The sequence below is a fragment of the Ursus maritimus genome, unplaced genomic scaffold (assembly GCF_017311325.1).
Source record: "Ursus maritimus isolate PB19 unplaced genomic scaffold, ASM1731132v1 scaffold_3, whole genome shotgun sequence".
NCBI lineage: Eukaryota > Metazoa > Chordata > Mammalia > Carnivora > Ursidae > Ursus > Ursus maritimus.
The window spans coordinates 46130029-46149941 of NW_024425563.1; the positions used below are offsets into that span (position 1 = coordinate 46130029).

General features: G+C 46.4%; 2 protein-coding genes across 2 annotated transcripts; both read left to right on the forward strand.

Moving 5' to 3' along the window:
* Positions 1–4751, forward strand: LOC103659059 (TLR4 interactor with leucine rich repeats; the record flags this gene model as incomplete). Its single annotated transcript, XM_040644556.1, is given in 7 exon segments — positions 1–1323; positions 1325–1406; positions 1409–1510; positions 1513–1596; positions 1599–1649; positions 1652–1718; positions 1720–4751. Coding segments are annotated over 7 exon segments (2412 nt in total), but the record flags the coding sequence as incomplete, so codon positions are not given.
* A 2669-nt stretch (positions 4752–7420) lies between these two features.
* On the forward strand, positions 7421–19858 carry LOC103659058 (60S ribosomal protein L9-like). The gene is made up of 2 exons (XM_040644557.1): positions 7421–7576; positions 19283–19858. Exons 1-2 carry the CDS (start codon positions 7421–7423, stop codon positions 19856–19858), a joined length of 732 nt encoding a protein of 243 aa, XP_040500491.1.
* Positions 19859–19913: the final 55 nt, after the last annotated feature.

The window sequence follows — 19913 nt, forward strand, 5'->3', positions numbered from 1 at the left end:
CGCGCCGTGCGCTTCCTACTCGTGGTGTGCGGCTGCCTCGCGCTCCCGCCGCGGGCCCAGCCCGTGTGCCCGGAGCGCTGCGACTGCCAGCACCCCCAGCACCTCCTGTGCACCAATAGGGGGCTCCGCGCCGTGCCCAAGACCAGCTCGCTGCCGAGCCCCCAGGACGTGCTCACCTACAGCCTCGGCGGCAACTTCATAACCAACATCACGGCCTTCGACTTCCACCGTCTGGGGCAGCTCAGACGGCTGGACCTGCAGTACAACCAGATCCGCTCTCTGCACCCCAAGACCTTTGAGAAGCTCTCCCGGCTGGAGGAGCTCTACCTGGGGAACAACCTCCTGCAGGCGCTTGTCCCGGGCACGCTGGCCCCGCTGCGCAAGCTGCGCATCCTCTACGCCAACGGAAACGAGATCGGCCGCCTAAGCCGCGGCTCCTTCGAGGGCCTGGAGAGTCTGGTCAAGCTGCGGCTGGACGGGAACGCCCTCGGGGCGCTGCCGGACGCGGTCTTCGCTCCCTTGGGCAACTTGCTCTACCTACATCTGGAGTCCAACCGGATCCGCTTTCTGGGCAAGAACGCCTTTGCCCAGCTGGGCAAACTGCGCTTCCTCAACCTCTCTGCCAACGAGCTGCAGCCCTCCCTGCGCCACGCAGCCACCTTCGCACCGCTGCGCTCCCTCTCCACCCTCATCCTCTCGGCCAACAGCCTACAGCACCTCGGGCCGCGCGTCTTCCAGCACCTGCCGCGTCTCGGCCTGCTCTCACTCAGGGGCAACCAGCTCACACACCTCGCGCCGGAGGCCTTTTGGGGGTTGGAAGCCCTGCGCGAGCTGCGCCTGGAGGGGAATCGGCTGAGCCAGCTGCCCGTGGCGCTGCTGGAGCCTCTGCACAGCCTGGAGGCCCTGGACCTTAGCGGGAACGCGCTGTCCGCTCTGCACCCCACTATCTTTGGGCATCTGGGCCGGCTGCGCGAGCTCAGCCTGCGCGACAACGCGCTCACTGCCCTCTCCGGGGACATCTTCGCCGCCAGCCCGGCCCTCTACCGGCTGGATCTAGACGGCAACGGCTGGACCTGCGACTGCCGTCTGCGGGGCCTGAAGCGCTGGATGGGCGATTGGCACTCGCAAGGCCGTCTTCTCACCGTCTTCGTGCAGTGTCGCCACCCCCCGGCCTTGCGGGGCAAATACCTGGATTACCTGGATGACCAGCAGCTGCAGAACGGGTCTTGTGCAGATTCCTCGCCCTCAGTTTCCCCGACCACCGAAGGCCAGGGGAGGCCCTCACCCAAAGCCACCGGGGAGGAGGTGGCGCCCCCTGCAGGTGGCTCTCTCTCCGGAGCCGCCACCGCAGCCGCAGCCACAGCAGCGCGGGCGGTTTCTGCCTGGGGTGGCCTGGGATGGGGCCGCCAGGAGCTCTTGGGCAACCGCAGCGCTCTGAGGCTGAGCCGACGGGGTCCGGGCCTCCAGCAGCCTGACCCCTCCGCCGCTGCTGCCGCGGTCCCGGCGCCACACCCCTGGACCTGCTCCAGAAGCCCGAGCGGGGACCTCCGACTCCGGCAGATGCTGCCCACGCGGAGCCCACCCCGACGGCCGAGCCTCCTCTGCGCCACCGCCTGCTGGCGACCCCTGGCAGCGCGCGGCGAAGCAGCGCCGGCCGCGCAGCAGCAGGAAAGCGCCGCTCAGTCCGACGGCGGGGTCGGCCTGCGCCGCTGGTGTCCGACCCTGCGACTTCAACAAGTTCATCCTGTGCAACCTTACCGTGGAGGCGGTGGGCTCCGACAGCGCCTCGGTGCGCTGGGCGGTGCGCCAGCACCGCAGCCCCCCACCGCTGGGCGGCGCGCGCTTCCGCCTGCTCTTCGACCGCTTTGGCCAGCAGCCCAAGTTCCACCGCTTCGTCTACCTGCCGGAGCGCAGCGACTCGGCCACGCTGCGCGAGCTGCGCGGAGACACCCCTTACCTGGTGTGCGTGGAGGGCGTCCTCGGGGGCCGGGTCTGTCCGGTAGCCCCCCGTGACCACTGCGCCGGGCTAGTCACCCTCCCGGAGCCTGGGAGCCAGAGCAGCGTGGATTACCAGCTGCTGACCTTGGTCTTGCTGGCGGTCAACGCGCTGCTGGTGCTCCTGGCGCTGGCGGCCTGGGCGTCACGCTGGCTGCGGAGGAAGCTGCGGGCTAGGCGGAAGGGTGGGGCCCCGGTGCATGTTAGACACATGTACTCCACCCGACGTCCCCTGCGCTCCATGGGCACCGGCGTGTCTGCGGACTTCTCTGGATTCCAGTCGCACCGGCCGCGCACCACCGTGTGTGCTCTCAGCGAGGCGGACCTCATCGAGTTCCCCTGCGACCGCTTCATGGACAGCGGGGGCGGCGGCACAGGTGGCAGCTTGAGGCGGGAGGACCATCTTCTGCAGCGATTTGCTGACTAGATCCAGAGACTCCAGTGGTGTGGAGACCATCTCATTGGCCTTGAGGAGCCAGCCACTTTCTGTGGAGCCCCTCAATCCACCTCAGGGGAAGATCTCATTTTATCAGAGCTTCTCCTTTCCCCCTTTTGTGCACTTGTCAGAGAGGCCAAAGGGGAAGCCAGTTCGGCACCCCCATCCCCACCCCAATTTCCAGTATCTACTCATGAAGTGAATGGGTGGTACTTGGTGGTCAAGGCCAAGGGTAGGGGACAAATGGATGTTAGAGTCCAGAGGTGGGAAGCCTTCTTTTACATGGAGACCTTGGCACAGCTATGGGTATGGCTTTTGTGGCATGGCAATGCAAGAGAGCCCGGCCCCCTTTGGGGTAGAAAAGGGCTCTTTTGCCCCCCAGTATGGGCAGAAAGAGATTTGGGTGCATGCTTTTTGTTTGTTCAGTGTGAAACAGAGGAGTTTTGTCCTATTTAAGGGAAAAGGAACTTATTACAAAGGATGCTTGGCACCTTGACTGCACTGGTCTGGTGGTCTCTGCCAAGAAGGTAGATGTTGTAAACAGGTGGAAAAGTTGAACACACCCGCCAAGGAACTCTTCCGTGTTGGTTAATAGAACATTCAGGATAATTTAATGTTTAAATAATTAGAGACACTATTTTTTTTTTCAACAATGTGAAGAGCTTGGACATTTAACAAACTGACAATAAACTCAAGGACTGTTTTAGTTGAGCTGAGCCGTTCAACTAGTATTTTCTTTTTAACATTAACACCACAAGAACATTGGCTGACCTTGGGGTTAACTAAGATTACCTACTTTCTCAGGAGAAGGCTGCATGCAAGACTTCTCTGTCAGGGTTGCTCCTGTGGCTTTTTAATTTTATTTTTCTAAGCCTATCTATGGAAAAGGAAATGTCAGTGCCAGACTTGATAAAGAATGTAAGGTGCGCATAACCGATGGCCGCGTAGGGAACCGCGGCCTCCAAGTTCACTGAACCGCATCTCTGACACCGTGTCCAGATTGGAATAAATATGATGTGGTACTTCTCATGTTCTTATCAGTGACACCCAGTAGACTGTGCCCGGCTTCTCTTGAGTTGCACGGTTACGTGATAAAGGCAGTTCCCTAATAGGAGGGAAGCAAAAGGTGATAGTCAATTGACAGTGTAACTTTCAATCACCTTAATGTCTTACTCTATATGAAATAGAGGGGAAGAAATTATCGGAAAAAATGTGAAAAAGGGTGCATCAGTGGTTGTCTGTTTCTACTAAAACCGGAAGATTGTTAGGAGTACTTAAAGCTCACTGTGAAATAATTATCTGTTTTGCAAGTTAATCCCTCCACTACCCCGTGTTTTACCATGTTATTAAATCTTATCTTCTAGTTAACAATTGCAGTATTTCTTTTAAATTTTCTTGTTTTAAATTTAGGATTAGGCTCCTTTATTTGCTCAGTTGTTTTCAATTATTTGGGACACTTTCATTCCCTGATATTTATGAAGTACATGTTTATCACTAAATGTAGTGCTTTGGTTTACATTAATAATTTTGTGTGTGGTCTAAAACAGCAGTCACGAGGAAGATCCGCACGGTTGTATTCGCTGTGGCTGTGGATTTATTGGCAGTGGGGTGCCATGGAGGCTCTTGCTATGGTGCTAAGGCTAACAGGGAATCCTCTGTTTAGGGCCTTAAGCCCCTGAGGGTCCTGATGACTCAGGGAATCTATCATAGTCTGGGGGTCCTTCAAGCCCAGCGCACCCCCTTTTATGTTTGGCCTCCATTGAGCCAAGCCTGCCCTTGTCCCAACAGCTGAGCAGGGACCCGGGGCTCTAAACGAACGGATCTGTGTTTATGTTCAATGAGTAAATGTCCAGACCACTTAAAGTACAGCTGCTTCTCTGGCAGTCTTATCTGTGGGGCCAAAATTTAATAAACCGCAGGAAAGAGACTGTCATTCCTAGTTTGCTTCCAGCGCCCGCGTCAGATCCCGAGCATATGAGTATGTGGGAGAGGGGCCGTTGCTCGCTCTTATTTGCAACCTTTGGGCTATTTACTTGCCCTTCTCGTGCTCCTAGTTGTGTTCGTTTGTAGAGCAATAGCGTCTTTTAGCTGGTCCTTTTGCACAGCAGTGTCCTCTTGAGCCCCACTGAAAGTCTGGAAAAGACCTCTGATGCTTCCCACCAGCCATCCTTTCAGCTGCAGAACATCACGGAAAATACTTCACGGAAAAACAGTAAAATCTATGTAAAAACAGTTCGACTGGAAAGTCTTTTGGTGGGAAGTGAATAAATGTTATACATTGTTATGTTCAGTTATGTCAATAAACCCACTTACTAATGGAGATGTTTTATTGTTGGAGTTTCCAAGTATCCTATACACTCTCACGATGATACGCTCTGGTTTTCGGTAGCAGCTTCAGTTGACGACAATGAAACATAGGCTTGAAGTCTATCTGTCCTCTTGCAGTGGTTTTTAATTGCCATTTCTACAGGAGAGTAGGGACTTTATTTTCTGAAAATAGTTGTTAGGAGAGTTTATGCCCAAAGAAACAATGACATGACTCTAAAAGCAGATGGTGAGCCATGATAAGAAAATGCTGTTAAAATACCAGGTAGTAAGGAGGGCACGTGTTGCGTGGTGCACTGGGTGTTATACGCAACTAATGAATCATCGAACTTACATCAAAAACCAGGGATGTACTGTATGGTGACTAACATAATATAATAAAAAATATTATAATAAAAAAATAATAAAATACAAGTGACAGCGAAATGATTGGGTCTCAGCGGGCATCAGCAAGGAATCAGGACTTTTGACTCCCAGGGTCAATAATAAGGAGTGATCTTGAACTGTAGGTCATTTTTGCCATTATAAAGTTTTTGAAAAGATAAGATTCCTAAAATAAGAAAGAATAAACTTAGCATGAGGTGGGAGTGTTCATTTAAAGCGCCACTGAGGGCCAACTGGATGGCTCAGTTGGTTAAGCGTCTGCCTTCCGCTCAGATCATGATCCCAGGGTGCTGGGATCGAGTCCCGCATCAGGCTCCCCGCTCAGTGGGGAGTCTGCTTCTCCCTCTCCCTCTGCCCCTGCTTGTGTGCTCGCTCTTGCTCGCTCACTCCCTCTCTCAAATAAATTTTTAAAATCTTAAAAATCACATAAAATAAAGCAGCATCGAAGCAGTCTGGAATGGGGTCAGACCCTCAGCTCAACCTCTAAGATTATTACTGATTTCCGTAGACAGACATGGTGCCATGTTGCTCGGTAATACCACGCACGTGATCAGAGCACCTTCACCGATTTGCAAAGACCTGGTTTTCACCAGAAGTACACCAATGTCGGTAGCTACTGTCTATTAAGAAACCATTAAAACAGACTGGATTACCTGGTATTCATGCTTAACCCCTCCCCAATCTGCTTCGAAGCCTTGGAAATAAGTGACAATGAGGCATTCTCATGCCAGAAATGTATTAAAAATCGAGACCATGACCCAGGATTAAAACAGATTTCTACCCAGTGTTATACCTTCACCATCTCAGAGAAATATAGCATCATTAAAGTTCAGAATGATTTTAAGGAAGGGATGAAAGCATTTTGGTCATCTGGGATTGCGTTCATTCTATTCACCTGTGCTCAGTTTCTGCACCAGTTAAAAGGGCAATCCTGAGTCCTGACTGCAGAGTCCCGTTGTGAGAATAAATAAGTAAAAAAAGCATTTGACAGCACCAGGAACAAGGCAGATGTTCAATAAATATTAGATGTATTATCAGTAGCAGTATTCTGTGCACAGAGCAACAAATTGTAAGAGACATTTTAGAAATGTCATGGATGAGACATTTCTGCTTAAGCCCTAACCAATCAGAAAACTCAGATAATGGGATTCAGTGACCCCCTCCCTTTGTTCTGGTCACTTGAGGCTCTTGTGTAATTTAATGTGGAGGGATAGCTCTTGAAATACCTTCTCATTATTTTATTATTTTTTCTCTCTCATTTTTTTAAAAGTGAACATAGTACTATTTGAGTAAACTTTTCTACATTTATTAAACTCTTGGCATGAGCTCCTTCATCTTCTGGATTGAAACTAAGGCTGTGTAAATGGCGTTGCTTCCCATTAACTTGGTGATAGCATCCCAAGTGTCCTTCAACTTAGTTTACTTTTTAAAAAGATACTTTGCATGAATAAATGCTTTTTTCCCCTAGGGATTTGAGGTCACTTCATCCTTCTCAACCATGTGGCAAATAATATTCTTTTCATTTTACATGGGAGACTGAAGTATTTGGAGATTATACTTACATTAATCACTGAAATAATTAGGGAGAAATGTAGCTTCATCTTTGCTTTATCTTGGGACAGAATACCTAAATATATCATTACATCTGTTTGAGAGATTTTAAGCTAGAGTTGGTGTGATTCCCTAGTGACACAGAAATGTGGCTTTCTCATTTGGCTGTGAAATGGCATCAGATGCTAGACAGAAATATATGGTCACGCACCAGCATTTCAAGCAACAGCACCTCTTGACTCTAAATCCAGTAACATTTTTTTCCAATCGACCAAAGCTCCGTAATGCTAGCTCCTCCCCCTACTCTGTCTTCAAAACCAACTACCATGGTGCGTTGGACATGTTTCCTTCTAACAGTCAATTCTCCTTATTCACACAAGTTATGTTGTATAAAGTCACAGCAAACACAGAATGAACAAATACTGAACCATTGCCCTGAGAGGAAATTCCAGTTTGGGTTCCTACAAGCATCTGGTCACATTTCCATCAACTCATCAATACATAACCTTCATTTGAGGAGTGTTTCTGTTTCAAGACACCTTATTTAATACATACTGTTGATTCATTAACATGGAACTCACAGCCAACAGCCCCATACCTCATGCCTGAATGGAGTTGACCTCACACACCTACTTTCTCTCTAAGACACATCATTGCCATCCTTCACTGAGGAACTCTAGACGGCACTTTTAAACAGTAAATGAACAAAAAGCAAGAAAAGTGTGAGAAATGTGTCACTACACAGGCTATGAAAGGGACACTTGTTTCCGGGAGGAGAGCTGGAACAAGAAGGTGACACATGGCCTGGTTCAGCCTCAGCTGGCGGCATGCGTGGGCAGCTCGCGTTTTCCACGGCTCTGCGAGTGTCCACGAATGGCCGTGAGCGTACTGCAGGGTATTGATTCTGGGCTTACAAATCAATACTGCTGAGTAGGAGAGTTCGCAAATACATGATCTGCAAATAAGGAAGGTCAACTGTGCTTTTTATCTGCCCAGATCCTCCTCCTGTGACCCCCACCCATTTTCTCAAAGCCATAAATTACCCGCGCACACCTAACATTCCAGTTGCAACGTTGGTGCGGGGGGCTCTGTCCCTGGGCTTGAAAGGGGAAGGTGGTGGAGAGAATTTTTTGTTTTTCACAATTTGGGTTTGATATTTTCTAGCTATTCAGAGTGTGTTTTGCTCCCTTGCTACATATGCGCAGTTTCTATTTCTTCTTGGGGAGCACTTATGCAAAAATATAGCTATGGGGGTGTCTTACCTCTGCCCACTCACTACTCCTGGTTTCTCAGGAAGGGCTCCACAAAGAAGAAACGGCTAAGTATATCCCTAGACTGAGTATAAGCCTGGACCGAGTATAACCCCCGACCCCCATCTGCTCTGGGCTGACTCTTCAGGAGGTGTCAGCCTCTGCCTCCCCTTTACTGCGAAAGTCTCTCTGAGACTCTGAGACTCTGGCATTCTTCTGGGTGCCAAAGAGAAACGTGGCTTGCTCGGAGAATACCATTTGCTTCTTGGAACCTCTTATTTATGTGCTCTTACTGCCTTCACACACCTTGTGGGGTCAGACACTTCTCCTATTTTCATTTTGATTGTTGAACCCATGCACACACAGCTTTTTGTTTGTTTTTGCCTGGTGCTTAATTCTACTTGGGCTGTTCTTCCTTATATCTTGTCGGTATTGCTCATAATTGTCTCCTCTCTTTCTTATTTGGTTCTTTAAACAAAACTTACAATTTTATAGAAAGCCAACAGACACAGGAGAAGATGCCCAACACCACTCATCACCAGACATACACAAAGCAAAACTACAATGAGAGATCACCTCACACCTGTCAGAACGGCTAAAATTAACGTGTTGGCAAAGATGTGGAGAAAAAGGAACCTTCTTGCACTGTCGGTGGGAATGTGAATTGGTATACCACTGTGGAAAACAGTATGGAGTTTCCTCAAAAAATTAAAAATAGAGCTACCTTACCATCCAGTAAATGCAGTACTGGGTATTTACCAAAAAAAACAAAAAACAAAAACACTAATTCCAAGGGATACATACATACACCCCTATCTTTATTTAAGCATTATCAACAATAGCCAAACCACAGAAAGAGCCCAAACGTCCATCAAAAGATGAATAGATAAAGAAGTGGTATATATGTACAATGGAATATTACTCAGCCTTAAAAAGGAATGACATCTTGCCATGTACAACGACATGGCTGGAGCTAGTGAGTATTATGCCAAGTGAAATAAGTCAGTCAGAGAAAGACAAATGCCATATGATTTCACTCATATATGGAATTTAAGAAACAAGGCAAATGAGTGAAGGGAAAAAAAGAGAAGGAGACAGAGACAAACCAAGAAACAGACTCTTAACTATAGAGAACATAGTGATGGTTGCCAGAGGGTGGATGGGGGATAAGTGAAATCGGGAATGGAGGTTAAAGAGTACATTTATCATGATAAGAGAAAGAAGAAAGAAAGAAAGAAAGAAAGAAAGAAAGAAAGAAAGAAAGAAAGAAAGAGAGAGAGAGAGAGAGAGAGAGAGAAAGAAAGAAAGAAAGAAAGAAAGAAAGAAAGAAAGAAAGAAAGAAAGAAAGAAAGAAAGAAAGAAACGGAAGGAAGAAAGGAAGGAAGAAAGAAAGAAACCCAAAGTGGGATAACTAAAAATTTTAAAAAACATAACATAATTTTCAACTTAAAAAAAGATTGCAAGACTATTTCAGAAAATTTCTGTATACCCTTTAACCAGTTCTACTAATTGTTAATATTTTGTGCCATTTGCTTCATTATTCTCTTGCTCAACTATTTGAGAGCAAACTGGAGCCATCATGTTTCTTTACCCTAAATATTTCAATTTGTTTGTTAAGAACAAGGACATTCTCTTAAATAACCATAGTACAATTCTCAAGAAAAGAACTTAACACCAATAAAATGCTATTCTCTAATCCACAATCCATATTTAAAATATAGCAACTGTCCCAATAATACCCTTTGAAAAGCTGTTATCCCCCTGGTTCAATGTAGGATCGTGCACTGCATTTAGTTGTCATGTTACTATGCTCTCTCTTTCTCTCTCTCTCTTTCCATTTCCGTTGGTTTGATTTTCTTCTTTTTTTTTTTTTTTGTAAAGTAAGGGTTATTAAGACGTAATGAAAACCTAATTATGCGTATGTTAGATCATTTGATACCGTCCCACGCAGCTCTTGGATATTCTGTAGTTCTTTTCCTTTGACACTTTAAAAATCTTTGTAATTCAGTTTGGATGACTTCTCTTGACCTATCTTTATATTTACTGATCTTTTTCCAACTGGTTCCATCAGCTAATTAGCCCTTTAAGGAATTTTTCATCTCTGATATGTTTTTTTTCCCCTAGCATTTCTTTTGTTTCTTTTTAAAAACATGTATGACTCTCTGTTGAAATTCTGCATCTGTTCATGCATGTTTTGTAGCTTCCCACTACGTCTTTAAATATATTAATCTAAATTGAATTAAAGTCCCTTTCTAATAGGTTCAACATCTTGGTCATCTCGGAGTCTAGTTTTATTGATTGCTTTATCTTTAAATAATAGGAGTTTCTTTTATGTGCTTCTTTGCCTTGTAAGTTTTCTAAGTCACGTGCACATCTGTCAAATAGTATGTTTAAGCTTAATTTTTAAAATTATTTGTTTTCGGAAGCACTTGTTATGCACAGTAAGTAAGAAGTTTTCTTAATTCAACAGACTGTTTTTGGCGATTTTGCACACATAGACAGATGTTGTTAAGCTAAATTTGTGTTTCAAGGGTTTGTGCTGATATATATGCAAATTAGCACCTAGTGATAGGTTTTCTTTTGACTTAAGTCTTTTCTCTCCCACGTGGTATAAAAAATAGGGACCCCTTTCAAGTAAAATCAATGTGTGACTCCTTTTGTAATGAATAGCTCTGTGAACTGGGCTACGTTTAGATAATGTCTGAGAGAGTTCAAGGGAGGAGAGTACAAAACTGAGTACTTTTCAAAGCCTTGTGTTTGGGGCTCTTCACGTCAGCTTGAGAGCATCACCGATCATGGTATCATGAATTCTCAATTAGACATCTTTGTAGTGCCTTTGCTTAGGAAGGAGCATGATCTTATAAAAGGCAATGACTTTTTTTTTTTTAAGATTTTATTTATTTATTCGACAGAGACAGAAACAGCCAGCGAGAGAGGGAACACAAGCAGGGGGAGCGGGAGAGGAAGAAGCAGGTTCATAGCGGAAGAGCCTGATGTGGGGCTCGATCCCAGATCGCCGGGATCACGCCCTGAGCCGAAGGCAGACGCTTAACCGCTGTGCCACCCAGGCGCCCCAGGCAATGACTTTCTATTGCACACATTGAACTGTCAACAAATGCTCAATCTGAAACCAAATTGATAGACGAGGAGCACAAGGAATGATGTACGGTAGGATTTGTGTTTTGTGGAGTAATGCCTCTCTCCTGGCAAGGATTGTGCAAACCCAACACTGTACAATAATCACCAGATCTCAAAAATTTAGATAGACAAAATACAGCACACTGTCACCGAGAAAATAAGAATACTGAATTTTCATATTGCCCACATCAAAGGTATTATTAACTGACACCATGACCGACTTACAGAAGGGAGATGCTGTATTTGAGACTTTTCTCTTAGCTTTATATATGTATTGTTTCATGTATGTAAACACTGACAGTGGACGTTACGTAGAGGGAGCACGTAAGACTCAAGTATTGACTGTTTGGGAACATACGGTATTTAATTTACTTAATTTTTTTTAAAGATTTTATTTATTTATTCGACAGAGATAGAGACAGCCAGCGAGAGAGGGAACACAAGCAGGGGGAGTGGGAGAGGAAGAAGCAGGCTCACAGTGGAGGAGCCTGATGTGGGGCTCGATCCCATAACACCGGGATCACGCCCTGAGCCGAAGGCAGACGCTTAACCGCTGTGCCACCCAGGCGCCCCTTAATTTACTTAATTTAACAGATTCTTACACACATGTATTTTGTTTCAGGTACCATTTTAAGTGCATTCCTCACACTAAGTCATTCAGTCCTCAGAATAACCCTCTGAGGTGGGTACTGTTACTCTGCCCCCATGAGAGATGACAAAACTGAGCCACAGAGAAGTTGTGCACTTTGACCAAGAATCCCGAGCGCGGAGGTGTCTGAGTCTGGATCGGAGGCCAGACTGGGGCTCCAGAGCCCTCGCTGTCATCCCAACCCTCTGCTGCCTTGTGCATACACATGACAACTGATAAAACATCAAGGAATTGTTCTTGGGGATATTTCTCTCCCGCTCCCCCCATGCAACACTTTAAAAATCATCTCTCAGCAGTTTGGCCTTTATTTTTAGTCTATTTTTCTCAATCTGTGCAATACATCAAGAGCATTCGTCCTTAAATATTTCATGAGGGACAGGCAGTCCGTGTCACAGACACAAATGCCTCACTCTGTCTTGACATGGGTGGGTCACTGTTGTGCGCCATGGGGTCAGTTCTCTCCGCCGGTCTGCAAGCTCCCTTAGGACACAAACCTCATCTTGTATTTCTTTTCTGTTTCCACAGGGCCTGGCCAGCTTCGAGTCGAGTCCCTGGCTACCTGCTTATTGACGAGTGCCACAACTTGTCCCACCGAAACACACATGCTAGACAGTATTCACATAAGTGATACACACTTGTGTGTTGGGGCAAGTTATTTAATGGCCATAATTCTGCCCAAATATACATTTATATAACAACAGCGGGAAACCGATGTAAGATGGGGGTATGATACGACTCTACTTTTTCTATCTTTATTATAGGAATACAGTTCTCAAAAAGTGAACATTTGGGAAATTTAACATATTTTCCCCTTGTGTACTATTTATAGATTTCACGTTGCTGAGAATAAATCTGGGATTGTGTGTTATTTACGATGGTAATCCTATCATCTGGCATGGTGCATTTCCCATAGTAGGTTCTCAATAAATGCTAGTAGAATTCTTTTTTTTTTTTTTTTTTTAATTAAGCCCTAGTCCTATTAGAAAAGGAGTTACACTGGGAGGAGTTCGTCATCACAGGTCTTTGCGGTCTACCAAAACCTGAGTTTTTACTTTCTAGGACATGAAACAGAATATTGCTGTCTACACGCCAGTGACTTTATTTTCCACCTTGTCTCTATTCTTTAGTAACTTCTTGCCCTACAGAATCACGACCAAGGCTTTTTTAAAAATCCAAGGCCCAGCAATAATTTATGAATTTCTTTCTGTACCAGAAAGATACAATAAGACAAGTGTTTTTGTGAGATAAGACACATTTCAGCAACACCGGGAGGCATGCATTGAAGTATAGGCAACTAGTTCCACCAGGTAACTGATTATCTGCCGTTGCCAGAGTGACAGTCTCATGGCTGGTGACGCTACTGACCTTGGCATATTTATTCTCATCATTACCCCAGGGGACAGAAACCAATATATCTCTTCTTGTGAATACACAGCCATAAAAGGAGGCACAATCCAGTGGAAAAAAATTTGTGTTTATAGGTGGTGGTGGTGTTGTGTGTGTGTGTGTGTGAGAGAGAGAGAGAGAGAGACAGACAGAGAGAGAGCAAGAATGTTTCAGTTTTTACATTTTCTTTCCACTTTTAACTTTTTTCTGTTTATACGGAAAAGGGGAGATGACATCAGTCTCTCATCTGCAATCTCAGATTCGTCATAGCCACTCAGATCTGCAAGACTTCAAGGGGCATAGTTTGCCCTTATAAGGGAGCCGAGTAAGATTGAAAACCGAAGACAATCTGCGTTCTCATCTCTCAGACTATGATTGCCATCTGATGAGGGGAGGCCAGAGGTGAGGGACGTGACCTTGGATGATGCTGGTGCTGTCTCCCCACCCCCCCAGCATGGTGCTAACTGCTTTCTGGACTGGACTTGAGAGGCAGACTTTGGGACCTGAGTGCTCAGAGAGCACCCAGGCTGCTTAGAGGATAGTGAAGCAGAGCCCCATGGAAGCTGTTGTGGGGAGGGGGGTGCAAGAGGGCAGGGGCCAAGTGTGCAGTCCACAGCAGTCCTGGGACAAGGTTAATAAGATGAGAGAGGCTTGGTTTCCAGAAACAAGTAGTTGCCATTTTCATTTGCTTGGGCTGCTGCAACAAAGTGCTGCGAATTGGCTGAAACAACAGAAATGTAGTGTCTCATAGCTCTGGCGGTGAGAAGTCCAAGGTCAAGGTGCGAGGGCTGATTCCGTCAGCTCCAGGCATGTCTCCTAGCTTCTGGTGGTTTTCTGGAGATCTTTGGCAATCCTTAGTTTATAGATGCATCGGCCCAACCTCTGTCTTTGTCTTCATGCAACGTTCTCCCACGTGCCTGTGTCCAAATACCCCCCTTTTATAAGGACACCAGTCATACTGGAGTAGGGGCCCAACCCTACTCCAGGCTGACCCCATCTGAACAATAACTATATCTGCAATGAGCCTATTTCCAAATAATGTCATATTCTAAGGTGCTGGGAGTTAGGGCTTTAACATCTGAATTTGTAGAGTGGGAGGACACACAGTCCAGCCCATAACAGAATTCAGAACTCAGTTGATCCAGGGTACCTTTTTTTTTTTTTAAGATTTATTTATTTATTTTAGAGAGAGAGAGAGAGAACAGAGGGGAGGGGCAGAGGGAGAGGGAGAAAGTCTTAAGCAGATTCCTCCCTGAGCGTGGAGCCTGATACCACGGTCGATCTCGGAGCCTGAAACCAGGCTCGATCTCAGAATCCTGATATCACAACCCTGAGCTGAAACCAAGAGTCAGACTCTTTTTTTTAAAAAAAATATTTTATTTATTTATTCGACAGAGATAGAGACAGCCAGCGAGAGAGGGAACACAAGCAGGGGGAGTGGGAGAGGAAGAAGCAGGCTCCCAGCGGAGGAGCCTGATGTGGGGCTCGATCCCATAACGCCGGGATCACGCCCTGAGCCGAAGGCAGATGCTTAACCGCTGTGCCACCCAGGCGCCCCAAGAGTCAGACTCTTAACTGACTGCACCACCCAGGCTCCCTGGGGCTATCTTCTTATTAATTAGAGGAAACAGGAAGGGGACGTGAAACCAAGAGAAGAACAGGGTAACAGTTCGTTTTTTCCTAACAAAGAATCAAGACATGGGAAAGCAAAGCCTGTGGGGTGAAGGGGTAGGATTCCCTCGTCGTTTATCAGCACAGTCATCCTTTTGAGGACACGGACAGTATCTGAGTTGAAATATGATCTCTGGGTCAAAGAGGACCTAAGTCCCCAAAGCTTTTGCAAACTCCCAGTGGTATGAGAATTTTAACCGCCCAGAAAAATTACCCGAAGTCCTTGGCCTAATGCCTTCAGAAATATGGCTGTGCTTACTGGAGGGGCCTTTCGCCTTCCCTGTGTTCTCAAATATGGTGGGAACTATTTGAGGAGACACAGCTCCTGCAGAAACAACTCATCCTTTAGCCACTTAGCTTCCTCATTGTACGAAATAGGTCAAAATACATCATCTATGTCCTTGACAAATGCCAAGGTGGAATGATATCCAGCTAAGGTGGGGTGCCAAGTGCTTTGGCAGTGTTAGATACGGGCATACATTTCCTCAGTCCTCCCGGAAGCCTATAGTACTATTCCCATTTTGCAGAAGCAGCAATCAAGGCTCAGAGTTCACTGACTCGCCCAGGGGCTCACAGGAGTCGTGAGCGTGAGCCCATTTGTACACACGCTGTCCTTTCCCTCTGCCTCGCGCTTCCCTAAGTATTTGAGGGTACATCTTTGAAGAATGTGAATTTTCTAAAAAAAAAAAAAAAAGTTAACTATCACAGTGAGATAAAAATTCATTTTACCCCTTTGAGCCTCTGGTGTAAAATGAGGGGACCGGGTTCAGATGATCTCCCTGCATCCATGTAGCCCTAACGTGTGTCTAAAATTCTGACTTCATTTTCCTGTTTGGGATGTAAGAAGAGGATGTAGGCTGTCCATCTGGGGGGGGGGTTGTTTGTTTGTTTTTTTAAAGATGGAATTTTAACATCTCCTTGTGGAATTTCCTGGTTCTCCACCAAGTATGTAGAGCCCGTCTCTCAGAAGCTCGTCTATTTTTTACTGCAATAGGATTACAATCTGGTGATTTGGGTGACAATGTCTTTGGAGCCTCATATTTTTCTTTCCTCTCCTTCAAGTGTCCCCGAGCTCCTACTGCTCCCGCGGAGCTGACCGCATGAAGCCTGGTTTGCACTGAGCAGTGGCCAGTCTCCCCGGCCAGGGCCACACGCCGGCCTTTCTGGGCTGGGATCGGCTTCCGCTCTGGGCACGTCTCCTGTGGGCCCCGCGAACAGGCTTTGACTGATTGAGCTCAGAACACTTGCTTGTTTGTGGATATGGTAATGACGCCAGTAAAATTCAATTACTGTATCCCAGAGGACCGCAGCAAGCGATAATAAATTAGGGAACATGAGCTTTGGAGTATCTGAACTGAAATTATAATGGGGCTATTGAAAAACAAACAAACAAAAATCCCAAGCATTCATTTAATAAAGGATGCTGCAGTTCTCCCCACCAAAAATTAGTTCATCAACTAACCCTTTGTTCTTGTCATAAAAGAATGTGCCGTAGACACAGCCAAGAACATTTTATCTTAATTACTTGGTATTGTCGTCGCCCCCAGAGCACACCTGGCCTCGGGGTAACTGGTACACAGAGAGGAAGCAGCCGCCTGGAAGGGTCCCCCAAGGCCACGGCACTAATCCACGCTGGGCCCACAGATGCTCGCTGCCGCCCATGGCCTTGGGTTTCAGGTTGCCATCCAGGGCTGGGGTTTGAATGGAGGTTGTAATCTCAGAAGGTCCAGCTAGCACTTAACCACTGACATCCATCAAGGATGTCAAGGCTCGCATTGTCTCATTAATTTGAACCAGCTTTCCTGCTATCAGATCCTTTTTCATTTCTAACCTTTCCACCCCGCCTTTCTTCCTCTGTGCACAGTTTATAGCGTCTCCTGTTTGTGGTTTCCGTCAGAGAGTGGTGCTCTGGAAGGCCACGCTTGGGGGCTGGGGAGGGAGGAAAAGTGCCTTTGCCCTCCTCCATGCCGCAGATCGGACTTGTGTGTTTCTTCTCCGATGTGAACGTCAAGCGCGTGGAGAGGGACAGAACACTGATGGCAGTCTGGATGTATCCGTAGGCTCTATTCTGCAGATAATATTCAAGCTAAAATTGCTATCTTCCTTCACTTTATTTCCTTTCTCATCCAGATTCCAACATCCAAGTGTGTAATGAAGAATTGACCAATTGCTGAGCAGAGGAAATATGAAGAAGATAACCAAGGGGCAACAAAAAAAAATCCCTGAATTAGCAGCAGGTCATTTTCTACCTGTAGTAAATATCTTTTGGGGACTCTGTGAGACCCAGCCCCTTTCTTGGAGAATTGCTCCTTCCTCCCCCTGCCCCCACCACAAGGACTGTCAACATGGGTCACGCTTACTTTCCATGACTCCACGAGGCTGGCTGACTCCTGACCCAAGCTGGACACCACAGAATTTTGCTCTAGGAGCTGCAACGTCACACAATGGTTTGGTTGTGCTGGAGCTTGGAGAAGGTAGAGCTCTGGGGTTTGGGGCCGTTAAATTTTAAGTGGAGTGTTTCAGACAGGTGGAAAGCGAGGAGGTGGGTAAGTTTTGCCATGAATCAGAGATGGTGAGAGAAGCAGACCAGAGATGTCCACTCCTTTTTATAAAGGATGACCCTCCATTTCCTCTATGGCCAGCCCCCAACTCCTGACTGCGTCCTCTCTGTAAGACCTTGCACCTAATGCTGCCTCGTAAGCCTCAGCCCTCCGTTCCCCCCCGTTAATCCAATGAGCCTCTCGGCCAACGCCTGCTACACGTTCACCGTCTCAGCGCCTTGAAAATTTTTTTCTAATATACCCACACATTATAAAATTTTAATATTCTGTCATCAGAGACGAGGGAACTGGCAATGTGTGGCACGCTCTCTTAGGACTTGTCAAAATTAAGGGTGATTCTTCCCATCCCAAAGAGACGGACGTTTCAGGACATCAAGAGACAAAAAGCAGCCAAAGGAGTTTACTGTCCCTTTATTTCCCGTGAAATACAACACTAAGCAGTGTTCGTATTTTACCCACACTGCTTCCTGTCTTCTGCCAAAGGAGGGATTTCATCCAATGTCCCAGCTGTTCTGGGGCCTGTACTGGGGTGGCTGGGGGGGCCACACAGAAGGGTTTTGCTCACAGGCCACAGCTGTGCTTGAGGCCTCTGTGTAAGCAATCAAGCGACCCTCCCTCAGGCAGAAGCCTGGAAACGTCCATTCTGACTCTCCTCATTTGGCACAATGAAGGGCAAATATCTCTCCATTATCTATTAGAAAATGAACGAGCAAGCACAATCTCTAAATAAAGGGGAACTTAAAGAGGAGATCATATTCCTACTCCCTAGGTATTAATAATATTCTGCACCAAGGTCACGGGTCTTGGTGTAACTAGTTTAAGAACTATGGTCCAGTTTATTAACCTCTTATGTTCTCTTCTGGAGAAAAAAAAAATCAGGATATAAGGTGTTTGGGCCAACTGCAACATTAACCTGGGCAGGCCAAGCTCTGTGCTGGGCTTTCTACAGGTACCTCATTGAGATGTCACAGTGGTTCCAAAGTATGACTACATCGCTGTGAATTTTCTAAGAAGTTAGGTGAGCGCCTCAAAGGCCACACAACTGGCAAGCAGAAAAGTTGTTAAGTGAAAAATTTGGTACATAAAAAAAAAGTCACATAGCTGGAATGTGGTCCTGTATTTACCTTACTCTTAAAACGAGCCTAATTCCGTTGCACTCCAACACAATATTTCCCAAACTTGTCTGATAAGACTCCTCAGGGAGCGTGCTTGTTAAAACTCCAGTCCTGGGTCCAATCCTGCTGCTGATCTAATAAACCGGAATCTCCTAGAAACAGGTACGGGAATCCACCCCCGGTGAATCTCACCTGGCAAGTTAGGTAAATACTGCTGGAATGCCTTCGTTTCTTTTTAACTTAGTAATCCTTGGCAAGATGTACGCAAGAAAAATATTTTCTTTTTTTGGTTTTTTTTTTAAGATGTTATTTATTTACTAGAGAGAGAGAGAGCGAGCATGAGCAGAGGGGAGGGGCAGAGAGTGAGGGAGAAGCAGACTCCCCACTGAGCAGGGAACCCACCCCAGGACTCGATCCCAGGACCCTGGGATCATGACCCAAGCTGAAGGCAGACACCCAACTGACTGAGCTACCCAGGTGCCCCTCTTTTCTCTTTTTAATAAACTTTATTATTTGGGGATAATTTTAGCAAAGATAAGTTGCAAAGATAATGCAGAGAGAGCCCATGTACCTTTCCCCACCCATGTCCCCCTCATGTGAAGATCTTACACAACCATGGCCCATTTGCCGAAACGATGAAACAAACACCGACAAATTACTATTAACTGTGTTAGGAATCACTTGTCTGGATCTGATGATGTGGAAGGAAAGGGAAGATAGGCCAGCCCAGAGTTCCTTTTTCTTCCCTTATACCTCAGTAGTAAGCTGGAGGCAGACAGTGTTGGTAGAAGGTGTGTGATCAAGAAGCACGCTGAATTTAGCTCTTTGCCACATCTATCTCGAGAAGGAAGACCATTGTCAGCAATCAGACTGCCGACATTTCAGAAAATGTTGACATCACTCCGAAGGGACCCACTGTTATTATTGCAAAGGGCCCCAGAGAAACCCTGCGGAGGGACTCCAATCCCATCAATGCAGAACTCAGTCTACTTGGCCAAAAAATAGAAGAAGCTTCGAGTGGACCAATGGTGGAAACTAGAAAAGAACTGGCTATCGTCCGCACTGTGTCTGTAGTCAAGGCTGTTACCCTGGGCTTCCGTTACAAGATGAAGTCAGTATGTGCTCACTTCCCCATCAACGTTGTTGTTCAGGAGAATGGTTCTCTTGTTGAAACCCGAAATTTATTGGGTGAAAAATACATTCGCTGTGTTTGGCTAAGGCCAGGTATGACTTGTGCACTATCTCAAGCCCAGAAAGATGAGTTAATTCTTGAAGGAGATGACATTGGACTTGTATCCAACTCAGCTGTTTTGATTCAGCAAGCCATGACAGTTAGAAACGAGGGTATCAGAAAATTTGGGGATGGCATCTGTGTTTCTGAAAAAGGAACAGTTTAGCAGCTGATGAATAAGATCTAAGTTGTCCAGCTACAGAAATAACAAGATGCTGGAT

Bases quoted from the DNA above. Each gene is read 5' to 3' on its own strand.
- LOC103659058 (XM_040644557.1), top strand. From the start codon at position 7,421: ATGTGTCACTACACAGGCTATGAAAGGGACACTTGTTTCCGGGAGGAG. The intron at 7,577-19,282 runs GTACTGCAGGGT...CGCTGAATTTAG, and splicing joins GTCCACGAATGGCCGTGAGC to CTCTTTGCCACATCTATCTC.